Source organism: Mauremys reevesii, linkage group 4 (assembly GCF_016161935.1).
Source record: "Mauremys reevesii isolate NIE-2019 linkage group 4, ASM1616193v1, whole genome shotgun sequence".
Classification (NCBI taxonomy): Eukaryota; Metazoa; Chordata; order Testudines; family Geoemydidae; genus Mauremys; species Mauremys reevesii.
Window position 1 is genome coordinate 66656986 of NC_052626.1, and position 17813 is coordinate 66674798.

The window sequence follows — 17813 nt, forward strand, 5'->3', positions numbered from 1 at the left end:
GGAAAAAAAGAAGAAAACCTTAAAACGTGCATAGATCTACATCTAGTGAGAGAGGAGCATCTACTGAGTTGATGGGAGTGTGGTGAGTGAGAGGCTACCCAGGATCAACAATACTACTGTAACCATTTTAAAAAGAAAGACATTATCATCATGTTGTCCTATTTTCTGCTGTGACTTGTGACAGCCATCAGCAAAAAAAAGCCCACTAGCTCAGCCAAACTACTGCTGCTGCTAGGGAACAAAACCTTTGGGTGTCAGCAAATCAAGATTGCATTACCCACTGCCAGCAAGCATGCAAGAGCGCGATAGAAAGAGAGAGAGAGAGTGTGTATTAGAGGAAAGTTAGTGGCAGAAATATCCATTTTAGCTGTAGTTGCTCAGCTCTAAAATGCTAACTACTTGTTGTTTTTCACTCTCGGCTGCTTTTAACACTCTTTAGAGCATTTTAAAAATTGGCATCTTCCGAAGCGATGAGCTACAGCAGGAGAGATGGGGACAGGACATCTCTTGTGGCTTTTTTATTAAACAAATTTTCCCTGGCAATGATCTTCTGAGAGATGCATCATCACATTCCTAAAAGGTCTCTTGCTCTCTCACACATTGAGAAATGCACTGTCTGACACATACCTCTACCATCTCCACACAGAAACAGATGTGGACTGATGAGGTAAGGGACTCATCCACTGTCTAATTAGCCAGCTGATTATTAAAGATCTGGGGAATTTGGTGATGCAAGGCAGTGCTAGAGAAGAGCAAATGCCAAGGAGCACTAGAAGAATACATTACTGCTTAGATTCCTGCTTGAGGGGTAGATACTGTTTCACTAATGGTCAGTAATTAAAACACCCTCCAAAGACTTTCCCAAAATCTTGCTAAATCATATAATCTCAGCAAGAACTGCTTCTCCCTCTCGCTTGAGAGGGAGCAGGTGAGCTTTGGAAAGCAAGCAGTCACTGAGGCCCAGTGGCTAAAGCACAGGCCTGAAAAAAATTCAGGGTTCTATTCCCAGCTGCATGGAATGTGCATATGGATAATCACCTGAAGGAGATATTTAGGGTTTTATTCCTAGTTCTGCCACTGACTTGCTGTGTGCAGGTAAGTCACTGAAGAGATCCATGCCTCAATTTCTCCAGTGCTTACATGGCTTTTTTAGGCTAAGTCTATCAATTAAATTGCTTTGAGATCCTTGAATGGAAGGTGCTAATATTAAGTCCTGCATTATTAGCTGTAATGGTAGCTCTGGTGCTAGTTAGCCAGCCAGCCATATTATCCAGACCCATCAGTTCCTATTAAAACAGATGAGAGGCCACAAGGAATGGGAGTAGACTGGTCACACAGTGCAGGTCACCATGTGTTATCTGAAAGGCAAATCATTTGAGACAGGCTGATTCAAAGCATAGCACTAGCTACCCAGATTCATGACTACAGAACTGCTTCTTCTGGAGTGTTTTTGCTCTGCCTTGTAAGGTGCTTTTCTCCAGAGCCAGACACATGTGTGGTAAGAGCAACATGCACCATCTTCTCTCTGGCTTGGGCACTAGGATTTCCTCATGAGCGGTTTCCCCTGAGTTCTGCCTGCAGTCCAGCTCGAACCTGAAGGTTAAAATGCAAACAGAACCTGGAGGACCAGCTACGGAATCACTGTGCAGAGCTGATATTTGACACTCAGCCTACTTCTAGCCCATGGACAGAGGGACAAAACTCTGATCTCTTGCCTGGTAGCACATTATCGACAATGCTGAACTATGGGGCCAGCCCCCAGTTAGCAATAGCATTCTTTTTTTAATTAAAAATCACCTCGCTTCAAGCTCTGCTACAAGATAGGGAGCTAAAAAGGAGTACAGCAGCGGCTGGTGGATGGGCTGAACAGCAGAAACATCACAGATTTGGAGCGAAGATTCCTCACTTCTGTTTCTAGCTCTGCCATTGATCCACTGGCCTTCAGCAAGTATGGGCCTCTGTGCCTCAGTTTCCCTCTCTGTGAAATTGGAATAACATTTGCTCCTCTCAAAGAGATTAATCCATTGAGCCTGATTCTCATTTACACTTAGGCCCCTTTACACTGTTGTGGTAGAATCAAGAGGCCTTAAAGCGTAACGTGATGTAATTTACACTAACTCAGGGCTCTTTTACAATGTCAGAGCAGTGCTAAGGAGGTTTCGTGTAAGTGAGAAACAGATCCATTGTGGTGTATAGAGCACTGAACTTGTGGAGGAATAGGTGCCTTTCTGTCCAACTAGGAAGCTCAGAAGCAATGGACCAGAGAAATGGAAAATTCCATCCAGGAAGCAGTTTCAACACAAGTTGCTGCAGGTTTGCATCCCTTCTACCTCAAAGGCAAAGAATGATTTTAAATAACCCGGGGGTGCTGGCACACAAGGGCTGGCAGTCCTGCTAAACAGTATGATGAACAGGTACTAGACACCACTCTGCAAAGCAGGGACGTGGGTGGAGGAGCAGAAACAACCCCTTCTGTTTTCTCTAAAAGCACAATACCAGCTGAGCAAATATAGGCCCTGGGTATAGTATAAATCTCTCCCCACCTCTTACTCATCAGCAGCACCACCACTGCAGCCTGTCTCAATCTTGGACCATCAGCCTGGAAGAACACTCAGAGTTTATTTTATTTTTTAAAGTAAAAAGAAATATTCTCTGCAGTTGTCCCCAGTGCACACATTCAACTGTCTTTGCTTTGACAGTTAATCTCTCAGCAGACAACATGGGGAAAAGTTACTGTATATACTGCACGCTGCAGAATTTTATCTGTTGATTTATTATGTTCAAAGTGCTTTGCAGCAGGTGGCACATTAGACCTAAATTATTCAGCAACCCCACTTCCCTGCCCCCCCTACACGCTGCCCCCTATTGACATGGCAGAGCTGCACTGAGTTATATTGCAATGTTAATCAGTTCTAACACTATTCAATATACTGCATAGCCGCTTCGACAGAAAACAGGGGTCAGCAGAAGGGGTGAAGCACTGTCTTGGGGATCAGGGTAGACTTGCAGAAGGAGGTAGCTGCTACTCAGGCCTCTTAAACTGCAAAGGAGTAGTGTGCTATTCTTGTGGGAATTAGCTGCTGCACAGCCAGGGTAGGGTCCTGCTATGTAGTACTCCTAAATCCTGCAGGAGCAAAATTCTGCTCTACTTGGATGGTAGTCACCTATTCCTGCAAGCCTACCCCACCTGCCTTCCAGACAGTGCTCAACCCCCATCTGCTGCCCCAGGCAAGCAGTCACACAGCCATTGCAAACCTTCTAAAACAGTGGCCAGACAAGTTATGGAGCTAGAGGACAGCAGAAAAATGACCACATTATTTTTAGCATGCCGTGCATCATCTTGGCAAAAAGGTAAATTACAGCAACTATTTTGCCTGGCCACATAATCCATTTACATACAGGTTACCTATTACCCTGATTAAATCACAGCTCGTTAGAACACTTTGGAAATTGTCTGTGTCATCTTGTTGACTTGATTGGATTAGATTAGTGGTTCATGGTACATAGAGATTGAAACACTCTCTTAGATCCTAGACCACTGAAGTCCCACCAATTATACAGCCTAAAATCCCCAATGGCAGTGGTAGGCCTGAATCAAAACCCCTGAGCTGCTAAAGTTCTCAAGCTTTGTAGAAGTTTGGGAATGAGTTTCACAGCCAGCCTGGTTTTCATTTAGCACCTAGTGTGGTTGTATCTAAGCATTATCTCCACAATGGCCAAATGACAACCCTGAATTTGAACACCTCTGAACTGAGAAAACTTGGATCCAAATCCAGCTATGAACAATGCTTCAGGCCAGCTCTACTCAGAAGATGGGTCAGACAGGAGATGGAAACAATTGATCTTAGATGTTCTTGTTTTGGGAGGGAGTCAGAAGATTACTCCACTCCCTTTTGTCTCTGAAATTCCTCGCCACCAAGTGGCAGCTTGTGGCATAGTTAACTCCTGATTGCCTTCTGGGCTACAGCTGAACCCGTTTCTTCACTCCCATTGCTTTCACTATTTGATCTCAGCTCCCTTTGCACAACTGAGGAATACGCAACAACTCCTACCAGGACCAGCTCTACCATTTTTGCTGCCCCAAGCAAAAAAAAAAAAAAAAAAAAAAGCCACCCGGACTGTGCCACCTCGAGAAGAGATAGAATGCCACCCCTTAGGATGTGCCACCCTAGGCACGTGCTTCCTCCACTGGTGCCTGGAGCCGACCCTGACTCCTCCTTGACTATAATGAGAAGTTGTATGTGTTTCCACCCCAGTCTTTCAATACCCTTGGGAGAACTCCCCATCCCTACTCCTCCTGCTCCCACAGTTTTTGTTAGCAGCAGGAACTATTGTTGAAGAAAGTAACCTCCCTCTGCTGGCTGCACTGTGTAAGAACAGCATTTCCCCCAACAGTATTGGCGATACGGGACATAGCTGTAGGGTGTCATGTAGGAGACTGTTAACTGATTCAGGCTAATTTGCGTTAAACACGGTTTGGCTGCCCACTGCAATGGCCACCTTTTGCACCTAGGGGTGCTTGTGTGCGCACATGTCTATGCACAGGCCAGGGTGTGCATGCATGAACGTGGGGGGCAGATTAGTGTGTGCGTGCCATGCAGGTTTGTGGTGTATGTGCAGCACACCATAGGCATATGTATGTGCGTGCACATCACGACTAAGGGACTTCTCCCTGCAGGTTCACAGACCTCCTTCAATCGGGCAGAGCCTTTGTAAAACCAAATTCAGTTCTCTCCAGCCTCCCCTTCTCTCTATGGTCCAAAAAGATCCCTGATCTAATCCCCTGGCCTCAGTAGAAGCTCCTCAAGAGAAGAATTTGACCCTCTTGTTTTAACCCTAAATGGAAATCTGTGGGGGTTTAGCAAAGAGCTTTGCTCCAACTCCGTGTACCTCTCTGCTGCCCATCCCCCTCCCCTCTCTCCAGGCCATTTTCCTTAACAGGCAGCTGTGGAGGTAGCAGTTATGACTGTGCCTAGAGTAATTTGTTTTCTTTCTTTGGGGGTAGAGGAGACGGAATTCTTTGGGAATGATTTATCACATGGCACTAAGGGGGAGCTTCATTTATTTGCCTAGCTGCATATGGTTTAGCACCTAGGATTGCAAACTGATTATTATACATTGTTATTTTTCCCACTTGTATACTTTGCACCTTTTCATAGAGCGGATTAACTGCTCCCCAATGGCACATTATTTATGACTGTTTGCTCACAGACTGGCTAGGAAGGGTCCTGGCTCTAGACTCTTCCAGTGTTCCCCTCTTCCCCCTCCCCCCCCGCCACTTCAGGTCTGCTGGAGGATCACACTTGCTAGTGATATATCACTCCAATTCTAACTTTAAATAGCATCTAGGTAAGAGACTCTGTGATGGAGTCTGGATCCCTTTGGCAGCAGCCAAGAAAGGAACGCGTGACTGGACTGCAGCTGCAATGAGAGAGAGAGTATGCACAGCCAGAAGAGCAGCTGCCTATGCAGGCACATACACAAACATGCAATATTAGGGCTTGTCCACACTGGCAATTTATAGCGCTGCAACTTTCTTACTCAGGGATGTGAAAAAACACCCCCGAGTGCAGCAAGTTTTAGCGCTGTAAAGCGCCAGTGTAGCTACACCCCTCATGGAGGTGGGTTTTTTAGAGCACTGGGAGAGCTCTCTTAAAGCCCTGCAGTAATGCTTTAGCGTTGCCAGTGTAGATTAGCCCTTAGTGAAGGATCATCACTAGGACAACTGATTATCTGGCTTCCAAGGCAGGAACTCAGCAGGAAACATCACTGATTCATCATGAAAATTAAAGCAGTCTGGATAAAAATAAAATCAAGGATTTTTTTAAAAAATATTTACTTAAATTATTTTTATTTAAATTAAATACAGGTTTATTTTTACAAAATAAACCCATTTAAAATTAAATTTGAAATAGACAACCTATGCTTAGGCCTAGATGTACTATAATCTATTAAAATAATTTAAATCAAATACAAAAAATAATATTAAGCTGTACATGTTTGCTGCCAAGTTTTAAACAAGTCAGACCACTGAACTGGTGGAAGTAACTGGCTAAGTACCTGGAACCAGAGTTTGCTGAAGTGCTAACCCATTCCTCCCCCCCCCCCCCCATAGTAGCCTCTTCTTCAAGTGCAGAGAGAATATTTTCTTCATTTAAATTTATTCAACTAGTTTAGTTCAATCACTAGGTCATTCAAAGTTAAGAAACCAGTTTGGAGTTGAAAAAGCAGGAGAGCTTGTTTTCCCTTGCTTTTATTCATGGAGAAAAAGAAGTGTGAGAGAATGAGATCGACTAGTTCTAAAATCTTGAAGGGCCTGGTGACCAGAACTATCAGTTCAATTGATTAACTACAGAGAATTCCTTTGTTTAATAAATCAGTTAGTTTTAAATACAAAAAAGATTAAAATACTGGGACTGTTCAAGCTGGTGGAGAGATGGGGGGAGGGGGAGAAGATGATCAGTGTTCCCTCTAATTTTTCCCACCCATGTGCAGAATGAATTTTGTTATGTGCACCAATATGGAGGTGATGTGTCACACATCACCTCCATATTGGTGCACATAAAATTAATGCAGTGGGGTGGGGCTGAGGGGTTTGGAATGTGGGAGGGGGCTCAGGGCTCCGGCAGAGGGTTAGGGTGCAGGGGTGTAAGGGTTTTGGCTGGGAATGCAGGCTCTGGGGTGGAGCCGGGGTGCAAAAGGGTGCTCCGGGGCTACAGTGGGGAGAGAGGACTCCCCACAGCTTTCTCTCCCCACAGCAGCACCTGGGCTGGGTGAGGAGAGGCACCTCTCCCTGCTGCTGCAGCTCCAGAGCTGGGGCTGCAGGATAGGCACCCCTTCCCCAGCCCCAGCATGTCCAGGCTGGGGTGGGCAGAGGGGCATTCTGGCCACAGCAGGGCCAGGCCGCCTTGGTCGCAGTAGGTTGGGGCCGGGCTAAGTTTGGGCTGGGGAAGGGGCACCTCTCCCCCAGCTGGGTTTCCTGAGCAGTGCTAAATAGGCTTACAGGGAACTTAGAATATGACAGAGGTCTACAAAATCATGAATGGTGTAGAGAAAGTAAGGAAGGAAGTGTTATTTACCGCTTCACATAACACAAGACAATGAAATTAATAAGCAGCAAGTTTAAAACAAATATGAGGAAGTACTTCTTCACACAGTGCACAGTCAACCTGTGGAACTCATTGCAAGGTGATGTTATGAAGGCCCAAACTACAACTTGGTTCAAAAAAGAATTAGATAAGTTCCTGGAGGATAGGCCCATCAGTGGCTATTAGCCAGGATGGGCAGGGATGCAACTCTATGGTCTGGGCATCCCTAAGCCTCTGATTGCCAGAAGCAGGGAGTGGATCACTCAATTATTGCCCTGTTCTGTTCGTGCCTCTGAAGTATCTGGCATTGGCCACGGTTGGAAGACAGGTGACTGGTCTAGATGGATTATTGGTCTGACCCAGTATGACCATTCCTATCTTCTTAAAAAATGTTTTGATAAAAAACAAAATAGATGTGCTGGATACATACTTAAGGGTATTCTATTCAACTAATAAAAAAATGAAAATGCTGTTTTTGTACATTCTAATTTCCATTCAAATGCAGCTTGATGCAAATCATGAGTAGAAAATTAATCTAGTGAATAAGAAATGCTTCATTCACCATTTTCTAATGTAATGAAAATGTAAAAATTAAAAATATGAATAAATATGAGTTTGGCTATATAATTGCTTAAAATAAGTATATCGATATAATGTATCCTCCTGGTTAACAACAAGAAGCACTGCATTTAGTATAACGGCTGTATTTAGCTGTAAAGCAACATGTTTTTACAGTAACCAGCCAGTGGCGCGGGGGTGGAAAGAAATCAATATTTCTTTAGGAAAATAACTAAAAAGTAAATATGCAAAACCATAAATAAACCAATTATTTAAATCATGATTAAAATAAGTGATTTAAATCAATCCTGTCTGTAACTGAGTGACTTGACAGTGGTGAGTTTTTATACCAATGAAGGTTTCTCCTCAGTGGGGGCTGCTTAGGACAGTTGCTGGCTTGACACTTACCAAAGGCCAAATGGCTATAGAAGAAAAAAAAAGAATAGGACAAATAACTAAACTTGGAGGGCACCCAAGGGGTAGGAGGGTGATAAGGGGACTTTAGTGTTGTACTTCAACACTTCCGACATATCGGGGAAATACTGCATAGGGAGGCATGAATCCAAGACATGGGACTGCAGCCAGGAAAGACATCTGATGGATGCACAATAGGTATGGCTACAAGCTTTCCGACCATCTGTTCCTCTATCAATCAGAGCCCTTTCCTGGTGCGAGAGCGGAGCTTCGTTCTCCCTCCCTTTTACACTCACAGGGACCAGTCATATTTGAACAGTCCCATACACATGCCAAGAAGAGACAGAGGCTTGGAAACGTAAGACAAAAAGGACTGGGCGCAGAGTGAGCAGGTCTCCGATGTTTACGTAGATTCTCTTCGTTCTAGCCAATCTTGTTTTGGTTTCACTGAAACTAGCTTTCTGCCTAGTTAAATTGTCTACATCTCTGGCTGCTGCCCTCTCCCGTGTTTGTGTGAGATCCAGCTATGCTTGCGCTAGGCTCGAATGTGCTGTCTCTCCTCCCTCCCCACTGACAGCCCGTTGACTTTGTGCCACCTACCAGCCAAAAACTATGAAGGCACAAGTCTGCAATGCCCTATAATCCACTGTACGGTGATGTGGTAAATTCACTGTGACTGGCAGAGAAGGGCAACATGTCTGGATGAAAACAGCCACAGCCAGTCTAACAGCAGCAGGGAGTGGGAGCGAAAGTCATGGGTGGCAGCAAAAACTGGGCCCAACAGAAGCAGCGGGACTCAGAAGTCCTCTAAGACAGTGGGATGGGGGAAAGGTGGGAAGTTCCATGAGTCCTGTGGGGAGCAGGATGTTGGCTGGGGAACGATTAAAAATAAAAAGCTAAGGAGAAAGCCAGGCTATACCTTCCCCACTCTGCCCCCAGCCACAGGTCTCTGTTGTGCTTTTCAAAAACCTGAACACCTTTACTGAAGTTCACCAATACCACCAAAAACTGTGGAGGATATGCCCATCTACTCCCAGGAGGTGCACCCTGCAACCTTCAAATGCCCAGCCACCAGGACACGAAGGAATTTTCTTCTGACCGCAAATGATAGTTAGTTCAACCCACAAATATGAATGGGTTCAGTGCCTCCCCGTCCTTAACAGAGCATACAGACCCTGAGTTAGAGTCCAGGCCTACCCCATTCCTGGGGGTTGGTTTTATTGGTAAAGACACCCAAACAAAACAAACCTCAGTCTAAACTTTCTCCCTAATCTTGATAGTTCCTAGCATTTCCCTCCAGAGTCTCCTCTGTCCCACCCCTTTCATATTCTGATTGGACCCGCCTGCCACTACAGCTCAGCAGTAATCATACTAATTCTTAATGCACAGCTATAGTATCAGTGGTCCAGGTGACTCAACAGAAGAGTCCTGTGTTTGCATACAGGGACTGAGAGTTTGCCATCCTGTTTCAGTGAGCAAGAATCACCCTGGTTAAGCCAGTACATGAGTGTATCTGTATCTACCTCTTGAGAATTCTCACTGTCCCGTGTCCTCAAGCAAGGCATGTGACAAGGTGATGGACAAGTGAAGAAGGCTGTTAGCTCATAGGGTATGTCTACGCAGCATCTGGGAGGTGTAATTCCCAGCTTGGGTAGACCTACACATGCTAGCTAGCACCTAAAAATAGCAGTGTGGATGCCATGGCATTGGTGGTGTCAGACTAGCTGCTTGGTACATACCCGGGGCCGTACTTGAGTCACTAGCCCAAGCAGCTACCCATGTCACTGTGGCCACTCTGCCTTTTTATTTTGCGCTAGTTTGAACATAACTAGTGTATGTTTGTCTACCCAAGCTAGGAATTACACCTCTCCACTGCCATGTAGACATACCCTCTGTTGTAACAAGCAGGGTGCACACAGCCTAGCTAAGGGCACAAACAAAGCCAGCGGAAAAGGGTTACAGTGTGTGTACAGGGGGTGGGACTGAGGAAACTGAATCCTTACCCCAAGGACTAGCAGATATGGCTCCCTGTTCCTGCCTTAAGCAGGTTTCTGGCCATTTGGAGCTGAACTTCGTAAAACAACCCAACCTCCAGCATGATGCAGCCACATTCCACCTCACCATGAAGATCTGTGGAGACCAACTTGGAACATCTCCATGTTGCCCATGGGGGCGCACTCTCCCCCTGCAGGGCCTCTACTGCTTTTGCTCCCTTGCACATCAGACACCCAGATTTCATGTTGCTTCTAGCCCTTATGCCTCCGCGCAAGATTCTCTGAGCCTGATTCTTAAGGTAAATTAATTTTTAAAACTAACATATGAACAATACTATCCTAGTTTCTGTACACTTGTTTTTCACAGCTCATTTATAGCTTTGCTCTGTGTTGGAAGAGCTTCAAAAAGCAAAAAGTTGTATCAGTAGAAAGCAGTAGTAAAGGATGCCCAGAGGGACTCTTCTGCTCTGGCACCCAAAGAAAAACCCACATGGAACTGGCACCCATCCAAGGAGCAGGATTTAGAAATAAACAGCAAGATTCAAAACACACACCTGTCTTCAGCAGCTAACCTTAATATATTACTCATTCTTCCTTTCAAGTAACGTCATGTTCAAGACTCTGGTGATTGCAGAGTATTTACTTGAGACTACTACTGCTGGTTTTCCTAGAGCTGTTTATCTTTCCATGCATGAGCTCATTACATCACCCTGTGGTTTTCGTAAGGGTTGCCAGGATGGGTTGGCTACATGGTTATAATCTCTCTCTAACCAAAATCAAGTCACTTATTAGCATGAATGGATTTGGAGAAGGCCCAGCAAGGAGCAGCCTTGGTGGAGAGGAACACTCCCAGAAGGACAATTTCTGGATTTAATTTTCTTGAAAATAAGAGGAGTTTTCAGGAATCGTCCCAGAACCAAATTTGTAACAAACAGCAACAGTATCCACATAACACCTCAGGGGTTATAAAGCTGTGGGGGGAGGGGGGAGAAGAGAGGCAGGTGCACAATGCAAGAACTGCTGCCACCCATCTATATTTTAAAATCACAGCCATTCTCCACATTTTGCTGTGGTGGTAGTGAGAGAGACAGAACTGGCATGTATATTGGCGGATGTAACTGAGAGGCAGTGGGGTCTGGTAGCCCAAGTCTGGAGCTAGGAGCCAGATAGCAGTCCCAAATCCTAATCCAGCCACTGACTCTTTATTTTACCTCTGGCCACACACTCATCTTTCTGTACCTAGGTTTCCACTTCTGTGGAAGTGAGGTAATACCTACTTCCCTTGGTTTGGGTAAGGGGAGGATTAGCTAGTGATTACTATAAAGTGCTACATATAATACTTTCATATAATGATGTGTAGTATACGAGGAAGCTGAGGGAAGCAGAAAGTAGGTGGCTGTCAACTACTCAGTTACAGGTCCAGAAGCAGAACAAGACTTGAGGCCAGACTACTGCATCTGGAGATTTGTTACCAAGTCAGAAGGTGGGAAGATGCTAATGAAGGTGGTTTTGCTTGGGATTTGTTTGTAATGGGAAAAGCATTAACTGAATTTCTATTGCTTTTATATGAGTTCCCAGCTTCGCAGTTCATCCCTGAGCGCGATCCTTTCACTCGTATATTTTATTTATGGGACATCATAATCACCAACTCATGGGAGTTAAAAAGAAAGTCAGCAAGTTATTGAAGATTCTAACACCTTATCTGAAGCATCTGACATTGGCCAGCCAGAGAAAGGACACCACTATACGGACCACTTACATGATCTGATATGGCAATTCCTATGTTCCTACCATGATGAACATGGCCACAACACTATGCTTCCAGGACGTCCAATGCCAATGTAGCCTGGAATGACACTCACATCCTGTGAAAGTGATATTTACTTGAACCCTGTTCACTACTGAACACATGGCTAAATGATTATTATGGCGGACATACAAACTAAAGGCATTTGAAGAACGTGAAGGAATGAAAGGCTGAATTAGGCAGGTACAAGGAGGGAGAACCTGGAGTAATGAGAAGAAACAGAGATAAGAAATTTAGGCTAGATATCAGGAAAAACACATGGAGCAGGGGTCGGCAACCTCTGGCACGTGGCTCGCCAGGGTAAGCACCCTGGCGGGCCGCCGCCCCCATTGGCCTGGGATGGCGAACCACGGCCAGTGGGAGCCGTGGTCCACCGAACCTGCCGATGCGGCAGGTAAACAAACTGGCCCGGACTGCCAGGGAGCTTACTCTGGCGAGCCGCGTGCCAGAGGTTGCCAACCCCTGATCTGGAGGGTGAATTCTATTAGAAGCCATGTCTACCCTATGAGCCAGGGGTGTGATTTCCAGCTCACTTACACTAGCTCAGATGAGAGCTGGCATGAATGTGTAACACCAAAGAACCCTGGTCGTCAGCAGGTGGGATCGAACCTGGCACCTCTGAAGCTAAACATATGAGCATCTAATGCATGAGCTAAAAGCCAAATGCCTTAGCTAAGGCTGTAGCAGACTCATTAATCACTAAGTGGTCTAGGTGCCACTAGAGGGAGACATGGGTTACACTAGCATGCTAAAAATAGCAGGGAAGACAGTAGCGTGGGAGGCAGCAGAAGCACAAGCATTGCGCAGTGTAGATGAGCCAGAGAATGGAAGTGTCTCCCACAGGAAGTGGTGGAAGCTTTATTGCTGGAGGTATTTAAACTCCAGTAGAAAACATTACCTACTGTAGAGAAGAAATATTCACTGTCCTGGGGGGCAGGGAGTAGATAACTTAGTAGACCTTTTCCACCTCCAACTTCAATGAGTCCATTAAAATACAGCAAGACGACAAGACAATATAAGAATTTACCTAATTTGAGGAGCTTTAGGCTCAGAGGCAATACAGCCCAGCCAATGCAGAAAAACTGGCAGCAAAACTTACCTTAATCTGTTAAAAACAAAAATACGAGAGAAAACAAAAACATACTGTGCAATAAGATCTAACACTGCTGTAAGCTAAAGTTACCAAAAGCATCCACTAATTTTGGATGCCCAGTTTAAGACACATAAGTATCTCATCCTGGGCATCCAAAATACATAAGCAATTAACGGTCATCATCGTATTTTCAAAAGTTTTCCTTATTAAGACGTAGCTCATATATAGTGCTTTCCTTCCATAGCTTCCAAATGCATGCCCCTATCCTTCAACAAAAAATCCAGAATAAAAAACACCATAAAAAACAGTAGAAAGGGAGCTGAGAGTTATGTGTTAAATGTGTCAGCTGTTCCATAACCACTTTCATGATCTGGCCTTTCCCCGATGTCAGTAATTCATTGTAGCAAACAGAGACGACTGCAGGTTTGCGTGGCACAGTGTGAAAGATTGAGTCTAGAATTAGCAACTTTCCATAATACCTTGTTACTGATGTAAGAGGGGAAAGTACATCATATGAGGGCAATCAATTATGTGCAATGAGATTTTTTAACAGCTCGTTTTACCTTGCTATGGTAGTTGTACTTTTTTTGTACTCATTTGAAATTCTCCAGCTGAGAGTTTATTTTTGGATTAGTAATGTGTGCCCAATACAATCTCTGGGTTCATTTACAGTCATTTAAAAAAAAAATCACCAATTAAGAACAAAATGACCCAAGTTCACAAAAGGAACTCCTTCTCAAGCAACAGCCAGTTTCCTGAGGGAAAGCTTGAACAGATAGTGCTTGCAGCATGCTGGGAAGGTCAAAAGATCTATGGGGCCAAGCAAATTCTAGAGTCAAAGACCTTCCTCTTCCCTACTGAGGATACCCTTTTTTCAGCCCCCCCTTCCCAAATTCAGATCCGGGAACTGGAAGCAAGAGTCTCTCATTTGAGTCTCAGCTACCAGGAGTGTTGCATAAGGAGGCAGGTGGTTGCTAAGATAGCCAGGACCAAAATCATATATGGCTTTACAGAGCAAAACCGCCACTTTGGATGACACCAGGAATAAATCGGTAGCCAGTGAAGTTCATGGAGCACAGGTATGGTTTGCTCTGCATTTGAAACACCACTAAGCCAGCTGGCCAACACTTCTACACCAGCTGAAATTTCTGGGTGGCTTTCTGGGGTAACTCCATGTCGACCATGCTGCTGTAATCCAATCTGGAGGTCATGAAGGATCTAGCTTACTTTATATCCACATTAGCTAATTAAGCCTACTTTATTTCTGCCATTTAGCTCCAGATCACCTTCAGTTTGTGACTGGGAAAAAACAGAGACAGATTAAGTGAATTACTGAAGATCAGAGTCCTAGGCTAAGCTTGGAATAAAAACAAGAGACTGGCACTAACAACTAGTTTAAACTGCCTCCACAAGTTACCTGGGGCGTGCACGCGCGCTTACGGAACCTGTTCCAGGTCTATTTCTTGTCTCTTTACAAAAGTGTGTGGATGGTGATAGCTATTTATCAAATCTTAAATCAATATCTTGGTCATCTCCTAGCAGCTTCCTCCTGTCTGGCTTCCCAATTCCCATACCATTTCCCTCCAGTCTACCCAAAACATTCAGATGATCAAATCATCAGCTTCACCCACTGCTCAGATCTCACTCCCCTCTTCAAATTTCTCTCATTCTCTGCCTCAAGTTCTAGCTCTCCATTCTCACATCTCTGCACAGGAGTACACAAGTGGTGCATAAGGATTTACAAGGATCCCCTGGGTCTGATGTCTCCATCATAGTGTGCCAAAGGGTGGCATGCAAGGTCTCTACCAGCAGTCATTAATCCACTGGTTGTCCTAATCATTAGGAGAGATGTGTATGGATGATATTGACAGAGTTAAGTATCTATATTTAAAACTACGTTCTTAAGATATGTAAGTTAAGACTGATCACCTGAAGGTGATAAACAGACTCTGTTCCAGCAGGGGGTAGACAACACTTATCTCCCTGGCTGACCATTGTGTCTTACAATGTACATACATTTGCCTAGGGAACTAACAGCTAATCAAGACGGACTTTGACAAGAGTTCATAAAATCTACAGGAAGGAACACACAGTCATAAACAGGACATCCTTCCTACTAAGATCAAAGAATTAGCCTGGCACAGGAGAAGAATGCAGAGGGACACCAGCTATCCTTCACCTAGAGGACAAGCTGCCTGTGCGCTTGGGAGGCTCACAGCCAGGCTTCTGACTGAATGCTGGGAGAAGACTTTGGGTGAGCTCAACTTCATTAGATAGGACAATGTCTTGTTAGTTAAGCATTAAGATCTAGAAAGAGCACTGTGATTTTATTTTACATGTATTCGATTGCTTCCAATACTTTTATCTAGCTGCTATTATTTGAATCTTTGTTCTTTGTTAAATAAACTTAGATTTGCTTATAGTGAAAACACTTACAGGTGCTGAGAGTTAAGCGGAGTGGTGAAACTGGTAAGATGAGGTTCACTGTTCTTTTGTGAATAACAGATCTGGGAATTCTGTGAGTGTCCAGTAGATCAGAGGCTGGACTAGGGTGACCAGATGTCCCGATTTTATAGGGACAGTCCCGATTTTTGGGGCTGTGTCTTATATAGGCGCCTATTACCCCTCACCCTCTGTCCTGATTTTTCATACTTGCTGTCTGGTCAGCCTAGGCTGGACACTCCAGAGGGATGCTTGGAGCGTGCCTGTCACTAACCTGCAAAGGGACAGCATGGCCTGCGTAGGCTGAGAGGGGAGTGCTTGTGTTGCCCAGGGCAGTGAGAGTGCTGACAACCAGTAGGTACCAACAAGGCTTCCTCACACGAAGGGCAGATGGTAGCAAGGTGCCTCACAGCCCTGGGTACCACCAGGGAGCATCACACACCCCGCCTACATCTCTCTTCTCATTTCTGCCTGTTCCACCTTTTGTTCTTTGTTAACCTGAGCCTCTCACCTCCCTGATCCCAGTGACCTGCTCATTCCTCTCACCATCGTTATTTTTTCTGGGCTGTCTTTCACATGTGGAACTTCTTCCCACCCTGCTATGCAAAGCAATAATTCTCTCTTCACCCATTTACAGCTCACGTTTATTGCAAAGCCCACCAAGGATAACCCACCTCAGAGTCACTGTCACCCATTTATCCAAAATACCACTACAGTTGCCTTGGGTGATCATAGCTACTTAGATTGGAACCCAAGTTTAGCAACAACCTCAGTTCCTTGGGAACCACACACACAGTGCAATAAGGATGCTCTCAGGAAAGTGTTCGTTCATGGAGTTATGACACAGGGTTAATGAGAGGGAACATGGGAGTGGAATGAAGACGCACTCTGGTATGAAGCCGTGGGTGAACAACCCCAAAGTTTTCTTCAGTATCCCGAGTTCCTGTTTTAGAAAACAAACTCTCCTCAGCATATACCTGGTACACAGTGAAGAGACCCTCTCTCATTTGTTGCCTGGGTTTCCCCACACTGCAGTGATGAGAGAGAGCAGCATTGTAGCTGCAAGAGGAAGAATGAAATGAGGAGTCCTGGGAAAAGGATCATGCTGCTTAGTTAATTGCCTTTTTTTTTTTAAAGCAGGCATTCGTTACCTGAATTTCTCATACTGGAGCTGTTCAGTTTGGAATCTTTGATGACCAAGTGTTTGATCCAAAGTGTGGGAGCTGTGATTTCTGAAAGACAACGAAAAACACTTAACAAAACCATGTTAGTTCCACTAGTGGGGATGGGGAGGCATGATGGAGGTGGAGGTGTCCTGACTGGTCCATCCTAGTTCTTGGGTTTTGACATGTCCTCCAGGGTTCCTTTGTGCATTGTGTGTAGTGTGAGCCTTTAATTATCTCCCACCACAAGCATACACCACCTCTTCCTCTTTCCATATATTACATCTCTGTTTCCTGCTTTCCCTAGCCCACAGTATCTTGCCTCATACCCTTCAGCCCTGACTCAGAAGAGGTACGGACTACGTTGTGTGGTACTGCATGTCACGTTTTCCACTAAGAGTTGCATGAAATTCAGTAAAATACTTTAAAATCAGGAATGTAAACATTACCCTAGATCCCAGAGAACAGCTGATCACCCAATTCCATTTGTCAATTCCCTTTTAAAAAAAATCAAAAGCAAATAGATAAATGCAGAGCACTGCTGGGAACACTTAAAAGAAAGCAGGTAAAAGAAACAGATCTAGTTAAAGGACATGTATCTGATGCACGAAACCAAAACACACACAGATATCGACTTTCAGAAAGTGCTTAGAAATCCTTGGATTAAACACGTTATACTGTTCAAGTTCAAAACACAGCAAACCCTGCCTTACGCAACCCCTCAAGGGACGATAAAAACTGGTTGCTTAACAGAGAGATATTCAAATAGAGGTTGAGCAGGGTACTGGATACCCTAAGTGGTCTCTAAAAGGGACTTTTTAAAACTAACAAAAGCATCCTCTATTGAAAACTGGAATATTTTTTAATTTAGTAGGGCCTGATTTATTTATTTAATATAAAAAAAAGTCACAAGGGTTTATCTGTTTGCCTATTGACATTTATATAGCTCTGTTCAACAAGGAAGAAGCTGACTGACTATAAAGGAGAAATAAATAATACAAAGATTGCATCAAATGCACAAAGTAAACAAACTGAAAGGTTAGGAGGAGAAACATTTTTTCTCTCTCTCTCTCTCTCTCTCTCAGCTATAGCAATCATAGGAGTGTTTGCTTGTGAAAGGAGAATCAAGCAATTTAGTCATCTGCCCCAACCCTCCCACACCAATCCAGGGTCTCATGTCATGGAGCTGCTGAACTGCAACCCAGAGTCAGAAGCTACACCTCCCTGACCTGTTTGCTATTCTTTTCGAGAGTC

General features: G+C 44.5%; 1 protein-coding gene across 2 annotated transcripts in view; it reads right to left on the reverse strand.

The window, feature by feature from the left end:
- The window catches only part of SMOC1 (SPARC related modular calcium binding 1), a 186017-nt gene that overhangs the window by 33921 nt on the left and 134283 nt on the right, over window positions 1-17813 (reverse strand). For both annotated transcript variants that reach the window (XM_039537550.1, XM_039537548.1), the window contains exon 7: window positions 16548-16628. In XM_039537550.1, the coding sequence (XP_039393484.1) occupies window positions 16548-16628 (81 nt within the window). The remainder of the gene's footprint in view (window positions 1-16547; window positions 16629-17813) is intronic.